Source organism: Pangasianodon hypophthalmus, chromosome 14 (assembly GCF_027358585.1).
Source record: "Pangasianodon hypophthalmus isolate fPanHyp1 chromosome 14, fPanHyp1.pri, whole genome shotgun sequence".
Taxonomy (NCBI): Eukaryota; Metazoa; Chordata; class Actinopteri; order Siluriformes; family Pangasiidae; genus Pangasianodon; species Pangasianodon hypophthalmus.
In genome coordinates, this window is record NC_069723.1 from 14,712,485 (window position 1) to 14,730,299 (window position 17,815).

Below are 17,815 nucleotides of genomic sequence, written 5' to 3' on the forward strand. Positions count from 1 at the left end.
CCAAAATGTAAAGATCTGCCAACTGTTGTGCAAAATTTATTTAATTACAGTAATTAGTTTGCAGTTATTCATTGGCAGGAAAATGACATGAAATGAAATAAGGCAGGTTAACGTTCTCTATACACCATGTTGTTTATAAGTTTTTGGGGTTAGCCTTACAATGAGGCAGAATAGAAACAGGTCACTCGAAACACCTGCCCGGTATTAGCTGCATTAGTGCAACAGGAAGAAGACTCGCCTTTGCCTGTGGGAGCGTGCACACACACACACACACACACACAAGTTCAGGCATGCACTTACATTTGCATAGACAGTTTGGAGCTTAACTTTTCCAGGTGTGTCCACTGGGAAACCTTCAGTAGTGCTGACGAACAGTGGCCATGAGCCGAAAAAGCAGAAACTTCTCTGCAGTAAATGAAGGCTGGCTTTACTGATTTAGTACGATGGCTCCCACTGAGAAACCTTCACACAAATACACTCATATACATCAATATCAGCAAAATTGAAATGATCATTATTATGGTTGGCCTGAATTGGTATGTACACTACGGCTATTTTGTTCATTTATTTAAGAAAAGGAACACTAGTCTCACCAAACCAATTTAGGAAGATAAAAATAAACACCGCTGTGAGGTTGCAGGCTGAAGCAGCTGCTGAGGAATACTTGAGATATAATGAGACAAACAGACGCAGTAGGCTATGTTACACTGAAAACTGAATCAACTACATTGTGTGTAATGGAGGTTATTTTCCCTTCGATTATAGTATGTGATGGCATGACCTAGCATACTTCTAGTGTGAAAAATATGGGAAACCCTTTACATGGTCAAATCTTGACAACTTCTACTATGGATGGTTCTGGAAACTAAAGGTTTTACTTAACTGAAGTATGTTTCTGTTGTATGGTCACAACCACAAGTAAAATACTGGCATTTTAAATTCTTATTGAAGATATATGAAAAATAATTCCTAAGTCCTACCTAATTTATAAGTGGATGTCTTTTTTTCCACCCTGCATAGATGTCGGGTAGACATTCATAAAAAAAAAAGGCCTAATGTCCATATTTTTGTATGTAGCTATACCAGCTGGAGTTCATCTATAATTGGCTCAATTAACTATCATGATACATTAATACAAAAAAGAGAAAGAAAAAAATCAACATGTGCGTTCAAAAATCTACAGTGTACTTATAGCTAGCTAGATAAGATCGGAAGTTCTGATAGACGGACTGCATTTACCACTATTTTTAAACTGGCCCATTACCTGAAGTGATCTTTGCAGGTAGGCAGCCAAGACAAGGTTACAAAGATATCTATGTCATTTTGGTAAAATATTTATGTGTTCTTAAATTCGAATAAATTAGCAGAAATAATTGGGTCAAAACCTATTTTTTCATCATTTTGGCTGTTTTCCTTACGTACTCAGTAACACGACTAGTCAAAACATGACAAAATAGTGACATTACATAAATGTAAACACAAAATATTCTTTATTTTTTCCCCTCTTTACCTAAAGACTACACAGATTCACTGCTGTAGCTCTAAAAGGTATCTACATTGGCATTTTATTTACAGCTCATTTCTCGTCCTCGTATTTACAGATCCAAAGAGAAGCGTTAGAAACACAGTGTTGAGAACAAACAACCAAAAAAAGAACACAAAATAAAAAATTAAATTAGTCCAAAACTTTAGAAAGTAATTACAGCCTCACGACGCAGTTCTCAGTGAAGTCACCACAATGCATTTTTTTCTTCATTCAAACTTTTTTTTTTTTTTTTTTTTTATACAGCAAATAATTATGGCTGTATCCAACATCCAACTGACATCCAAATAAAAAAATATGCTTGACAGTATTATACAGGTTGCGATTACTGATATACTCTCCACACCTCGTCCCCAGTCACACAAACTGTAATAACAGATTCAGCTACTGCACGCTTACACGAGAGGTGTGCGTTACACCATGACACCATGTCCAACACATTAACACCATTTTGTTCCATCTCAGACACTTTTAAAAAACCAGAGAGAGGCTACACTGGATGTTCTTTGAAGTTCAGTAGGTAGTCAAGCTATAGGACACACAAAAAGCAAGAAGTTACATCCGCATGGCGGGTTGCCAGATTGGCATGCATTTCAACCCCTCTGCTTGTAGACAGGAACTACACGCCTGCAGGCTGTAATGCATCTCAGGCAGCTGTGGGACTCAGTGGAGTCTTGTCTTTCATATCCTGGGCACATAAGACTCTGACCCTCAGGCGTCCCACTGGGGTTTAAATCTGTCCTTAGCCCAGTGTCCAGTGCTAGCACTCCACAGCTCAACATGTTGAAGGAAGGGAAAGCCTGAGGAATGTCTGAGGGCATGTTCTAGTAATGTGCTATTTTGTTTTTCTTTTCTTTCTTTTTTTTAATATGTATATAAGCATTCATGTCTCTTGCACAGACAGAGCACATGAGGAGCAACATTGGTTTAAAAAGCACATTACTAAAATAAATACTGTTATCCTTAAAGGAATGGTTAAGCATATTAAAATCTTATTTGCTTCAACAATAAAAACCAAACAAATTAATTTAATGGATTGACATTCCCAAACATAATATATATATACACATATATTCCATGTGTTGGAACACTAGGCATCGTTCAAGTACAACAATTTGCAAAGAAATGGGACAACAGTTCACATTTTGGTAATGTATTCACATTAGATATACTGTTCTTTTTCATACATGTAGCTATGAAATAGATTTTAGGTGATTTTATGTATTTTAGTAAAATATTCATTTTCATACAGAAGTTTTATTATATTTTCCAACAATGTCATTTATATATTTTTAAAACCATCTTTAAAGACCACTGGGATCTATTTTCTGTTTTGCAACTTTTTCCCTTTTTGGATAACTCTTATTCAGTAAGACGTTTCACATTATGTTTTCAGACTGTGAGCATGCCCTCTATGGTTTCCCTTTTCATTTTTTATCCATTGGTCAAATTCAGATATTTAAGAAATACTAGGCAGTCAAGCAGTCTTGAAATGGCACATGACACCAATTCAAGAGTCAATGATGATAAGGGGAGGGGGATCAGGAGCCTGAACAACAGACACTGAAGTCCTTGTTTAAGTGTGGCAGGCTTTCAAGTATAAAAAGAAGTGATTTTAAAAAAGGCTCTCCTTGGCTATGGGGTGAGAAAAGGCAGGGTGGAGTGAAGCTGAATGCCAATCTGCTCACTTGCCAGTGATCAAAATGCATTACCAGCCATCTTCCAGGATCCCTTTGAGCTGATCTGTAGAAAAGGAGTCAGAACTAAATAACCAATGTTGCCATATGTCATTCCTCTAGCAGCCTCATTTGGCAGCCAAAAACTGTTACGCAATTCCAAAAAAAAAAAAAGGGAAAGAAAAGCATTCGAATGTCAATGCAGTGCAACTGCCTGCAACCCAGTCTTAAGTAAGGCAGTCTAAAAAAAACACAGAAAACAAAATAAAAGTAAAAAAAGATTTAACAAAGTGGTCACACAAGCAACATGTCTTTGGCAAAAAGTCCTGGACGCTGAGCATGAGCGGGGCTTCCCTTGTGTTCGTGTCACCTGCGGCCCATCTCGCTCTGGCGCAGAAAATGAATGTTGCTGATGCTGTCGGCCAGCTCAGGGAACTGGTCCACGGGCACCACGTAGTAGCCATCATAGCCTTGCACCCGGCCCGAGCTGAACAGCTGCTGCCGCTCAGTGTCCGTCCAGGCGCGTGAACCGTCCTCTCCCTGGCGTAGTCGGTGTCGCTCGCGGTGCCAGGCAGCTGCCACAACTCTCTGGCGAGTCAACTCCAGCACCCGAGCCTTTTCTTCTTCCAGACTGCTGCCATAGCGCACATTCAGGCTCAGTGCACCATGCTGCAGCTGCACGTCGGTAATACGCCGAGCTCGGCCACCCAGCACAGTGTTCACCTGCTGCACTGTCACATTAGTTCCTGTCTCTAACATTCGCCGTCCCACTGTCATACCCAGGAGTGCCAAGTCACCCTCTGCCGAAGACGCTTTCACAAAATAGTGCATGTCCATGCCGTCAATTGTAAAGTGAAGATCTTGAAGGTAGACGGCCTGGTCCAGAACAGCAGCTAGCCGCCTGCCATCCTCACTGGCCAGACTGATGATGTCGGCACTCACCTGACCCTCTCGGATGGCTAGCTTCACGCCCTTGCCGAAGATTGAAGCCCCTGAGGCAAAAAATGTGCTGAAAGGGGATTGTGGGCAACCAGCACCACTTGCTCTGTAGATCTGGTCGAAACGTTCCAACTTGACAAAGGACTTAAGTTGTCTCTGGACCTCGCACTGCACTCCAAGCACAGACTGCACACACAGACACACAAAAGCAGACAAATTAAGACAAATCAACTCTGAGAAACAGAAAAGTGGGATATACTAGTAGGTGTACTATCAAGATGGTATCAGCGGATAGTAAGTGGAGTGGGTTGTATTTATGGCACTCTTAAGATGCATTATTCAGTTGAACTCTGTGCAGTTTTAGACACAAATAGTAACTCGCCAACCCAACTTCAAATTATATACTGCTTCATATTTGACTACTTTGCTGGACTGTTGTTGACTGTTGATGCAGCTGACTCATGATTCATTGGAGGCAGTGACAGAGAAGAGAATGCTAGCAGAAATTAATATCATCTGAAACAATTCTACCCTCCATGGAAAATATGCATGTGTGCTTTCATCTAGAGACACTTTACATTTCCCTTGTGCTTTTATCCAAAGCAATTTACAAGTGAGAGAGGATACAGTTGAAGTTAAGGGTCTTGCTTAAGTTCAGTCATGTGTTCCATCCATTCATCCATTCATTCTAAGTATATTTCTTTAAATATTTCATTATAATTGAATATTTCATTATAAGCCACTAGACATAAATACATAATTGTTACTACTCCTGCCATGACTATATCTCATGCAATTCTGATTGAAATGTAAATCATCTTGCTCTTCTCTCGCCTCCACTGAAGCCCAGCTTAAATATTTTGTCTTATCAACACTCACTGTAGCCCTTCGCTCTATGATACATTTGATAATCTGCATTTGGTAATTTGGCCTTGTACAGGCTCTATACAAATGAAACACGTTAATATTTAACCCAGACTAGACACGACTCATATGCATACAAAAATATCTGCATTTGTTTTTTCACCCCCTGTCTGCCCTGTAGCGGCAGGCTTGATTGCACCACCCGTCTCTCAGGAGTAACTAACTCCCAGGAGTAACTGCTGGCTGGCGCAGGGTGGGTGATCTCAGCAGGAAGCTGTCTTTTTTCTCCCCATGCTCAGCTACTCATCTCTCTCAGTCCAGTTCTCAGTCTGCTTCATTACCACTTCAAAACACCTTTCATTTTTGTGTTCTGGCTATTCAGTATAATAATTTCCGTATTGTGGTGATGTGTATGAACATAAGCACTGACTTTTTGTTTTTTACAGTTGTCACTGGTGACAATAGTGTAATTCTTCAGCAAGAACCACTTGGTTCTGCTACAAAATAATCAGTAATGTCTGTTTCCACTCTTCTTCAGTGATTTCATTAAAGCAAAATCATAAAATTCCATTTCAGAGGCTAATATTAATGTGACCAATGACAGTCTCTACACATATGTAGAGGGATGAGATAGCGAGGGCTGGATGCTGGCTATAAGTAGCTTCTGCTGAGAAACCCTAGGAAGAAGAGGCTCCTGGCTGGAAGGAGAGACAAGGAAAAGCCTGTGTCTTTTCGACCCTCCCTATGTCCTACTATGTCTTTCTCTTTCTTTCTGCTGGGACCCCACACACACCCAATCTGCCTCACTGTATGGCAAGAAAGGGTGTGAGAGCAAGGCTAAGTTGGATGGGTTCAGCTGTTAGGTATCTCTGGCAGGACACACTGTCTGAAATACATTTCACACCTCACCACCCCAATTTGTAGAACGCCAACTCTCTGACCTTAGTCACAGAACGGATGTGTGGGGTGTGGGGATGACAATGCCTGTCCTGTGCTCTACCACCATGATGTCTCAGCTCTAAAAGAGATGTATCATTCAAGTAGCGTATGGTGGTCAGAGTACCTGCGGCCTAGGGCACTGATCAAAGTCAGAAGCTAATAGTGGATGCCACCAGGACTATCAGGCCACATACTCCTGTCATTTTTGAACCCTGCAGCTCTTCATGGCATGTGGGTCTTGTGTAAGTAGCACTGAAAGGGTGATAGATTAAAAGCGAGCTCTCACTTCTCTGCCGTTTTATGAAAATTTCCAGCATGCGACATCCATCACGATCAGTTTAAGAGGCAGCCAAACTCACACTTCAAAGCAACGACAATTTAATTACAGGAGGCTGGCTTTTATAGGAAATGCCAATATAGTAAAAATCAAGCCGTATGCTGTATTTCTGCACTACTCCACAGCTATTGCAGTCATGTCAGTGTGAGAATGAGGCTGGCCAGACTGGGCAGATATGCATCAAACACTTCAAAACTAGTTATAGGAGGCAGAATGTTTATGTGGCCAGAGTAGGACATTAATTATTCAACAAGCATTCTTCACCTTCTACTAAAGAGGTGGACGATCCTTTTTGTGTGAGTAATCATAAGATCAATATACAATAAAAGAAGTGCTAGAGAATTTTTTTTCTTCCCTAGCATAATCTCAAATCACTAATTGCTCTCAATTGATTTGAAGTTTTAGGAGCAAAATACTTCTACCTTGAGCCTGATCTTAGTCATCCCACTACTCTTCCTCTTCTTTATCTCTTTTCTACCACATGTGAATGCTCATTTCTGCAAAACAAGGTGAAGAAACCTTCTAGCAGTAATTCTTGTAATCTTGATAAAATGCTTATTCATATGTGCAATAATGGAACCCAATTATTGTACCACTACAGCAATTTTTTTTTTGATAAACAACTACCCTGCTTTATGCTTTTTCTTTATGAGACTTAAGTTGAAGTATTTTGAGGCTACTGTAAGAGCATACCATTTTGCTGGAGTAAATGGAAGAGCTATTGTCACATGTATAATGAGTGGCTCTTTCCTCCTTCCCCTCTATCTCTGTGAATACTTTAAATGAAATATGGGCATTATGGAGCAAACAGCCTACTTTAAACCCTCCTAGGAGCAGCACTACTTTTGCAGAGGCCATTAGTGGTTTTTTTTAATGCAGCTTCTTTAAAAGCTCATAAATGACCCCATAATTATATTTCCAAAAAGCAATTTGGTCAGCAATTAGAATCATTTACTTCCTCCCAATAAAAAGGAAAATAATGTCTGTAAGTGGGGTTGGGCTGATTTATGAGTAATAAAGTAGCTACACCTATACTAATGAGTCAGGAATTAATCTATTCTTGATGTGTCTTATTTCCAGAGTAACAATGATGCATTTTGGAACAGTACAGAAAGAAAACGAAAACTTCAGATTATGTAAAATTCCAGCTGAAATATACATTTACATTTATGGCATTTGGCAGACGCCCTTATCCAGAGCGACTTACAATTATCTCATTTATACAACTGAGTAGTTGAGGGTTGAGGGTCTTGCTCAATGGCCCAGCAGTGGCAGCTAGGCGGTGCTGGGATTTGAACTCTCAACCCTCCGATTAGAAGTCCAACATCTTAGTTCCTCTAGAGATGAAGTCTGCTAGTTGTGTAAGGGTATAGAGCTGCTCTATGTGGGCTGAGACTGGACCCAAAGGAGACTGATGCTCTATCTTTGCCAAGTATCCTGGGGTGACTTAAACTCTGCCCTGGCTGTTTATAGAGGAATGGAACGGAAAGATCTAACAAGTCTGGAAAATTGCTTTGCTTTCAACTTTTAAAGAGTCTTATCATGTGGTCAAGTTAGTGATAATTAAAGTGCACACAGAAATTAGTCTAGCCAGCAGGGTTTTCTGTCATCTAATGCTTTCATGACAAGCTTAGAACATTTAATCAAATAACAAATTGGACTTATAACTGTGCATGCTGGCAAAACAAACAGCTGAACATATCCAGTCTGGGACAAGACTGTGTGTGTGTGATTATACTGTAATGACTTTTTTTAAAAGGGATTTCATTAAGTTGGATTTGAAGCACTCAGAGCAAATTTAAAAGAAAAATGGCTTCCGTCTGTGTGGCCTTCAAAATATCCCGTAAATCTGGTGGCCTGTATGTGCAAAACAGATTAACAAAACCTAAATCACAAAAGCAAATTCAGAAACTGGAAAATTGGAAAGGACAAATTGGAAAGGCTAGATCCTTACTTAACATCACATGCTCGTTGCTGATTGGACATGGCATATGACTATCACAAGGAAAAAGAATTGCACTACTTCAGTTTATTATCTAATTAGTCTACTGAAAACGATTTAATGAAAAGTTACATGTGTTATTATAGTGAGTATATTAATAACCTGGCTTCCTTTTCAGCATTTGTATGATCATACTAATGCTGTGCAAAGCTGACAGCATATCTAACATAATATCATATGAATGCCCTTGATAAAATTAGGCCTGAATAAAATTATCAATAGATTCATTTTGGCTCATATTTCCTCTTATTTAAAAATCCTCCAGCTTTCTGTTTTTCATGGTCTCTCAGCCTAATGCATGGGATGTTATAAGGACCTTCCCTTTCTGCTGAGAGATAATGTTGATGTGTTATGTTTTGCTGCAGCGCTTTTGGTTTGTTAATGTGTTGTGCACTTAGGTACAGCCATCAAAGCACTGAAAAGGACATACTATACAGAATATAAAACAATATCTCTGATGGTTCCAAAGAACATTTGTTATATTTTTGAAGCCCTTTTTGTATATTTAGCTTGCTCGCTCATTCTCCTGGAGTGTATGTGAGATCCATGTGAACCTTGTCAGGCTGATTGCTTCAAATGGATCCATCGCTTCACATTTAAAATCTCATATCTCAGACATCTGAAACCTCGGATGCCTCATACCTTCAAATGTCTGTCTATTATGGTGCATCCATTTGCAATTCAGACTATACTGATGACTTGTGGCCTCGTCAAATGCTTGACTGACTGAACAGAAACCCTTATCAGCTGAAAGTACGAGTGACTTGTACACTTCATCCACGTCTCAACTTCAACAAGCCAAGTAGACATTTACATTAGCATGGCCCTTTTTCTATTATGAATCAGACTGCCTTGAAAGCCTATAGTGCTGTATCAAGGGAACAAGGTGTCTTTGGGTGTTAAGAAAAACACAGCCGTCAATGCACACCTAATGTGTGCCACTCTCAGGGAGTAACCTGACCCCCACAACAAACAGCTTCTAAATTATTCAGGTGAATTAAAGAAGACACAAGGGTTTGATAAGTCTAAGAATCTGGCCAGGTGAAGTGGAAAGTGAAAGACGAAAGAAAAGGCAGATGAAAGGTGTGTAAAGCTGAGCTGAAATCAATGGGCAGTGGTGGAGGAAATGTGGAATGAATTTCCCTAATGGCAGGACTATTACAAGCACTCTTTATTTTGACCCTGTTCCCTCAGTTTGAGAAGCGGGAACAGAGGGCGGGCACTAGCCACTGATTTGAACTGATTACTCAGGGATCCATCAGGAGGCTACAAACTAAAGGGTCAGGTTGCCAAGAATACAGGTTGAAGCTGAATGTGTGTCTTACTCTCCTTCTCAAGACCTTCCATTGACATAAATATTATTCCAGCTAATGAATGCCACGCCTAAACCAAACCTTAACCTTAGTAAACCTTTGGAAAAGGGCCACGCTAAAGGAAATTTGGGGGTTTCTTAATAAAAAAAAAAAAAAGAAAGAAAGAAAAAAGCAGTTTTCCTTGTGGCGACCAGCCAAAAATGTCCCCACAATGTCCCCCACACACATTCACTCACAGAAACCCCCCCCCACCCCCCAACAACAACAAAAAAAAAATAAAATAGAACCCAGAAGACCAAAATGTACAAAAATATCCTATGATGGAAAACAGTGGTAAACTACCTTTTCAAGACCAGCAAGGTAGTTCTGACAATATAAAGTGCCTTTTTTTTTTTTTTTTTTTTAATATAAATGACATGTTTCTTTAGCAAAATAAATAAACTGAAATATATAAACTGAAAGGGTATAACCATTTCTTTGTGGTTACATGGTTACTGAAGTTACGGTTAAGGTTAGATTAGGATTAGATATAGAAAATTATTATTACATGTAGGTATTCACATACATACCTACAGTATATATAGTATAATATAGTATATATTACATCTAATCTTATGTCCAGAAATGTCACAGATTCAAATGTGTGTATGTTTGGAGATAAGACCGTGAGTGCATACACTTGTATTTACTGTTGTTACAATATACTGTGTTATAATATAGCTATGTGTCTGCTTACCTTGGTGCTATCCCACTCCTGTGTCTTCATCTGGGCGTGAATGAGCTCATAAGATGGTTCCATGGCATCAGTGACAGGTTTGTGATAGCCAGGGATAACATTGTACAGCTGGAAACCGAATGTCACTAACCAGCTATTCACATCTGCAATGAACAGTGTTGACAATAATTTAAGAATTCAAGCTCTCATACTGATCGCCAACACTCCACATGTCTGACACACTGATATTCTGCACTGCAAAATAATTTTTCATTAAGAATAAGGACGTAGGTCAAGTGATTTCCTTTCACGAAATAAGCTCTCCTTACACTCATTACAATGAAAAATTGATTAGAGTGTGACGGTAGGCTAAATATGATGAATACTCCAGAGATTACTGCATCTCAAGAAAACGATGATAATTCAAAGCACTTCAGTGTGGCACACTACACTGATAAAACGTCAAGCATCTCACGAAGTTGAGTGACATTGTGGGTTCGGCTCAGAGTCTGTGCTTGATTGCATTCCACATTTTCTGCTTTCTCGTGAACCAAAGGTTTCACCCTTTCTAAGATCAGAAAATGCGCATTGAATTTGTTTACAAATGTTGTATAGCTTTCACATTGTATGACAGAAAGTGAATCAACCATATAACATTAACTTCTTTCAACTACACTGCTACATTTCCAAAGTGCTCTTCATGGTTACACCACTATCGCTGCTTTAACCGTGAAGTGCACTTTGGGAGCTCCTTGTATATTTCTGCCTGTATTACCTAATAGGGCTCTTTTAAACAGAAACATGCTATAGGACAATGAATTGAATAATTCCAGGTATGCAATGGAAATGTCAACATCAATTAAACTGAACACTAGAATTTACTCTAGCATATAAACATCTCAAGAGTGTGTTTAGTGATTCCTCCTCCAAAGATAGTATTAATGATATAGTTTGAAGCTTAACGACCATCTCTGGCTGAGTGCTCATTGTTAATTTTTAAATGTTAAGTTAATTGTAGCATAGTAGTGTACAACACTATTAGCATACAAATGCCATGTAGTGAAGGGCAGTGCCTATAAACATATTAACGTATCTTCCATATGTTCCAGTCTCTTACTGTTCAGTTGAATCAAATACACAAGGGGAAACTAAAACCAGAGGCTTTGATCCAAAATAATGAGTACAGCTAATAGTCACTATTCTCAATGATTAATTTTGTCTTGGCAGTACTGGCATTAACTAAGGCTTTGATTTTGGCCTATAACTGGCTGTTTAAAGGCACTGGCACGTACTACAAACAGGCGTATAATATTTTGTCCTCTTCCAATAAAATAGTTGTTTGCTTTCCAAGCAGGGAGAAGCTGATACAACAGCCACTGGCTCTGATTTGTAAAGCCCCATTGTGTTCTCTGGCTGGGGAGCATTCGCTGCTATTTACCTTACTCATGCTCTGAGGCAACAAAGACTGATGAGATATTTTGGGAAGAGAGCTGAACACAAAACAGACAGAGGAAGCCAGTGCACTGTCATGTTACCTGGGGAGCCAGAAAAGGCCAGAAAAATACCCCAGCCTGAGCCCTGGAGCACAGTCTAAAAAATACTCACTGCTGCAGGAAGGACACTTTAAAAGGCACTGAGCTCATACATTGTATAATCTTCCATTAAATTAGTAAATGATCAAATAGAACCAAAATATTACACAGTATTTGAAGCTTAAATGATTATGCACTTACCAGTCATGTAGCACTTAGTCTCTTGGGTGTTGCTCAGGGGGTTGTTGTTCTTGAACATGTAGAGGTTGAAGGGCACTATGTTGTTGCTGTTAAGTTGCTTCCAGATGTCATGGTCAGGTGTGGTCCAGCGACCAGCTAGGACATCGTAATCCCGGCGACCCATGTGCACCAGCTTTGTGAGGGGTTCATACAAGCCACCCTGGTATCCTACTACGAGCTGAAAGCTGGGGTTTGAGTCGAGGTAGACCTCCCCAAAGGCCGTATAGAGGATCTGCTTAATCATAAGGCCTGAGCCACTGAATACAGCCAGTGGTGTGCCAATGTTGTCACAGGCCACATAGAACTCATCACCACTGCTTAGCTCCATGGCAAAGAGGTGGCCCTGGAGATCATAGTAGAGTGATGTGATCTCTGAGCTGGAGTGATTATACATGTGGGTAACTCTGGTGGGGCTGGACAGATCAGCGTAGAAAAACTGCAGGTGGTGTCCTTGACTGCTCCTGCTAGACACCCTGCGGCCCAGACCATCATAACGATACTTTATGCTCCATCCGCCAACCTTGCTGTAAGCTCTTATTAGCAAGCCAGCTGAGTTGTATTCAAAGAAGTCATTGCCTCTTTGCTTTAGAAACCCATCTTCATCCAACCTGTATTGGACATCTCCCAATCGTGTGATGCGGTCCCTTATGTCATAGCGTAGCGGTGTAAGACGGGCACTGTTTCCTGGACTCAGAAGGTGCAGGTTGCCATTCAGGTCATAACTGTAGCGCCACAAAGGCTTGTCATTTATCGACACCACCTGGATCTGGCCATCGGCATCATATTCATACGTGTACCGCGTGGTGTTGGCATAAGGGCCTACTTTTAGCTCCTTGGCTACCACACGGCCCATGTTATCATACTGCACCATTATCCAGTACATCAGTGAACGGAAGATCTCATATTGCACCTCCTTGACTCGTCCATAGGCATCAAAGTGCTTTGTGTGGGTCATTACAGCGGTGGTAATAATCTGATTGATGTCATAATATATGACCCCAAACTTGCCAAACTGCTCTGTTTTACCAGATACATCATCATAGCGATACAGATCAATAGGCAGTGGTGTTTCATTGATGACAGCCTGCATACTTGTGACCCGGAAGCTGTTGTCATAGTTGTAGTCAAATCGAGCATTGACCATACCCTCCTCACTGAAACGAAAGATCTGCCTGTCAATCAGTGGGCCGATCTGCCGGTTACGGATGGTGCAGGTGAATCCCTCGCTTTGTAAGCTCACTGTCTTTAGCATGCCCGCTGCCTCATCGTATGAGAAGGCAACACGTGTAGTATCATACAGAATCTCAAGCAGACGGGAGAGCTTGCCATATTTATAGATGACCCTACGTCCTGTGCCTTGGTAACTGGTTTGCAAAAGCAGACCATCTTCACTGTAATCATGCAGCACAGTGGCATTGCCCTCAGGGGGCCTGTATGTGTTTCTATAGTAACCAATAGAGCGGGTGGTCTCTAGCGTATGCCGGGCCACGTTGGGCATGGTGACAGATGAGAGACGATCATTTTTGTCAAACTCGAAGATGTACTGTCGTTGGCTGTACAGCAATAGCACCATGGACTGCCAAGGGAAAAATAAAGTGACAGTGTGTTTGAGTCAATGAAGCATGGTAATTTGCAGCACATTTGTGAAAACTGCCTGAAAATGTTAACGCCTTAAATGTTAAATTCTTTGTCCAATGGAAGTGAAGGTCATTATGAGCCCAGGAGTCACATTTTGCTATGTGATTAACTGCGCAACAAACTGTGGGGTGTCACACATTGGCTTCAGGGGGTATACAGATTACAAATAGCTTGATAGCCCGCTGCAACACAGGCTGAAAAATGTTGCAGGGCAAATTCTCATTAGATGGCAACAGAACAATCAGCCCCTGAAACCCCTGCACAATAAGAGTGCAAATAATATTATCTAATATGGAGGTCAAGGAGATAATTTTCTAGAGTGTATTTTTTTTACCTTAAGCTTTCTAATGAAGCAGCACATGCCAGAGTTTGACCTTGCTGAAAGGCAAATTCAGCCAAAAAAATTCAACCAAAATGGGACTCTCAGCCTTTCAAGGCTGTTAAAAGGTTTAATAGTAGCCACTTTTAAAATCAAACATAAAACTCAGATTTGCATTCCTTCCTATTCCTAGATTTGCAAGACCTGCTCTCTAATTAGCAAGACAGAGACATTTACCTTCTAAAAAGGTACTATTTTGGGCATAACTACACTGTCAAGCTGTCAGCAGTAACAATGCATAATGTGAGCAGAGTGCATCAGACAGTTTAACTACTAAGTTAAAGCTCGATAATACCACACAGTGCCAAAGAACAGAGATGGGGTAAAAGGGTCTTGAGCAATTTTACTCACTCTCTAATCAAGCATGATAATTATTATATTTATCACTACAAAGAGTCCAAAGCTGTTTACCTTCTCAAGGTAAGTATAGCTCCATGACTTGCCATCTGCAAATATCTGTGAAGTGATTCTTCCATTTTGGTCATATTCCATTCGGATAGACATTGTGCCTCTTTGAATGCCAGCCACATGCCCACCAGGGGAGTATGTAACGTTGACTCCATTCAGCCGGTTGCTTGGTGCCCACAGGGTAGGTCTGCCTGCATGGTCGTAGTGGATTCTCAGAGTAAATTTCCTGTGGTCATCATACACTTTCTCTGTTCGGGTGATGCGATCAAAATCCATGGACAACAGATTTCTGTTATGAACCTGCCAAAGAAAAACCCAGAGATATAATTCCAAAAATGGCTGAAGGTAAAAGAAAATACTTTAAATCGACATATAGTTATCTGACCATCTGAGAACTCAAAACTGCCATTGTGTTTTAAATTATAGTCCTATTTTTGGAGGACAGACATTATTAAAGCGATGCCATTTCCATTTTTTTTTTCTTGCATGGTGAACTACAGAGAATTGTTGGGTCTCCTCCTGTCAGGACAAGAGGAATGAGAGAAGTGCATTGATAATTAATAATCACTGACAATGCCTTTAAGAAAATAATTACCCTGGAAAAGAAAACTTCAGGGGAAAGTCAGTGGTGCTCTTGGAAGGTAGATATAGTCAAAAGCTTCACTATAGGACTCAAATGGCATGTCACGCTGAGCAAAAGCCCTTTCTAATGGGCAAGGGCCTTCTGCCTCAAGCGCGTGCTGAGATTAGAGAAAAGAGTCACTCATATGCAGGTGCTAATCCGTAGGACACATGTGGGTCAATGCAGAAGGACAGAGCGAGGAAGAAAATGACTCACAGTCAGGCTTTGTCTGCTAATGCCATCCAACTACACGCAGTTGAGGTCTGCTCTGGCATCATATTATACTAGTAAGCAGCAACTTCTTTCCATTTTGCAACTTTATTTAGAATTTTAATCATTTTTCTAGTCCTTTTTTGTGATGTCTGATTTGGATTAATGTGAGCTGTTATTAATGTTTTACTTCAATGCTTTTTTCATCCATCTTCAGTAACTGTTTAATCCTCCTCAGGTTCACAGTGGATCCCTAGTCTATCCTGGCAACACTGGCCACGAGGCGAGAATACACCCTTGATTGGACGCCAGTCCACTGCAGGGCACCATGTACACATTTGATTCACAACTAGGGCGAATTCAAAGTAGACGGCAAATCTTTGGGCATTACGATGAAACCCACACAGAGAGAACATTTGAAACTCCACACAGACAGTAACCTGAACACATGATCAAGCCAGGGACACTGGAGCTGTGAGATGGAAACAATATCCACTTGATCACCTTAAAGTCTAGTTGAATACTACTTGAATACTCATATAATAATAGGTAGGGTAATTATATCAAGACATATTTAACCACGTAATTGTCAAACGCCTTATCTGCTCTGTTGTAGGTGCCTGGATTAATCCTCAAAAAACAGCATCAACTCCCCCTGACCCATCTTGATTAAAGTATGATTAAAGCTGATCACTCCAGTTACACAAGCACCCATCTTGGCATGACACACTGCATGTCTTAGCAAAGTCTTAAAGCAGCTTTTCTCGTTGTTGGCTGCTGTCCAGTGCCACTAGAGGAAGAAGAGTGTGAAAGTGTTATCACGTATCGCTAGCGTGCTGGGAGCCCTTGTCTGTAAAGGGCCAATTACACCAGGGCCAATTAATGTCACTAATGCCTAATTGAGAGGATTACTTTACACTTAAAGTAAGGAACTTATGAATTCCCAGCAAGACATACAGAATGAAGAAGAGACAAATCTTGTCTGATGCCTCCCACCAATATTGATGTGAATAAGCCAGTGTCCTGCAGTTCCTTATCCTCTCTTTAATTAGCTGAGCATCATACAACAACAAGACAATCACTGGGCCTTGGGAAAATGGGTATAAAATATTTGCATCATGTTATGCTCAAAACCACACACGACTGTACTGATGGACTAGCATATAACAGTGAGAACAGAACTTTGGAAATGGGATGAGGTGGGGATGAGGCTCTAGTTGAACAGAGTCACAGACTGAAAAAAACCCCCCAGAAAAATAAAAAAAAAACAAGCCTCTAGAGAATCCACTCAAAGGTTTCAATGTTTTAAAATGGACTGAAAATGGGCTAAAAGGGCTTAGCTTAGAAAGACAGATATAAAGGGTATTAAATATAAAGGGTATTAAGACATTTGATGTAAGACAGGTGTGATGTAGATATTCACTCTAAAATGGCTACCTCTGCACTAAACTTCAAGAATGAAAAAAGTAGGAAATTGAATGAAAAAAAACAAACAAACAAATAAACCTTGATGGATTGTCTTGATGAAGGATATGCTTTGTTCAATCAATCAACATTGATAATGAAACTTCTCAACACTCAACATTCACACAAATTTGCAAACGACTGTCTTTGGTGTTCTCATTAAATTCAAGTTTTTGTTTTGCAGTTCCAATATTTGCCTGTGCTTTCCGTTCTAAACATGTCCTGGGTATTTCTCTGATAAGAACTCTAATCTTATTTGTTCAGTGCGTTTTTTCGCTTCCTCGAGCAAACAAGTGTGCCTGCATGTTTACTGTGTCTGTTTGGAGGTGGTACGACACCGTTCTAATAAACGCATCCTGAAATATCCAACAGACTATGTGTGCATGTTTTGTTACTAAGGTTTCAAGGATGGCTTTATGGTTTTGTGTAATTTAACTTCACAGTAGATGGAGAATTTCCTCCATTACACTCCCAAAGCCTGGGGGTAGATAGATGGCCATGTTGCCATGGAGAGAAGCAAAATTGTAAAGTCCTAGCAGCAGAAGCCATGAGCTTTCCCAGTGGCACAGGTTGTCACGGTGATGGGCACATGGCACGCATGATACAGAGACATGACTGAGGTTTCCGATGACTGGCTTCGTAGTAGAACAAGCTCTGGGAAAGAGGGCAGGAGGTGTGTGTGTGTGTGTGTGTGTGTGTGTGGGTGTGTGTGCAGAGATGGGTGGGTGCATCCAACAGAAGACAACAAGACAAACACAGGAGGCATGCTCACACACCAACGCAAGCTAAATCTCTTTTTTTTTTTACCTTAACTGTAACTGCACATGGTTTTAAAGCCCCTTGTTTTACTCTTGCAAATGCATACACACATCCTCTATTCTACTTATACATCTTCAGAGAAACCACACATAAACACACACACACGCACTCTTACCTAGTCACCCATGTAATCTAACACAATATATCTTGATTCCAGCAAAGTCCACCCCTTTGT

General features: G+C 40.5%; 1 protein-coding gene across 6 annotated transcripts in view; it reads right to left on the minus strand.

Moving 5' to 3' along the window:
* Positions 1 to 1,473: 1,473 nt before the first annotated feature.
* The window catches only part of tenm4 (teneurin transmembrane protein 4), a 192,900-nt gene continuing 176,558 nt past the window's right edge, over positions 1,474 to 17,815 (minus strand). For all 6 annotated transcript variants that reach the window (XM_026934852.3, XM_026934849.3, XM_026934846.3 and 3 more), the window contains 4 exons: positions 14,529 to 14,825; positions 12,062 to 13,676; positions 10,350 to 10,492; positions 1,474 to 4,344 (listed from right to left, as the gene is read on the minus strand). In XM_026934852.3, coding sequence (XP_026790653.1) covers positions 3,586 to 4,344; positions 10,350 to 10,492; positions 12,062 to 13,676; positions 14,529 to 14,825 — 2,814 coding nt within the window. In that variant the 3' untranslated portion in view covers positions 1,474 to 3,585. The remainder of the gene's footprint in view (positions 4,345 to 10,349; positions 10,493 to 12,061; positions 13,677 to 14,528; positions 14,826 to 17,815) is intronic.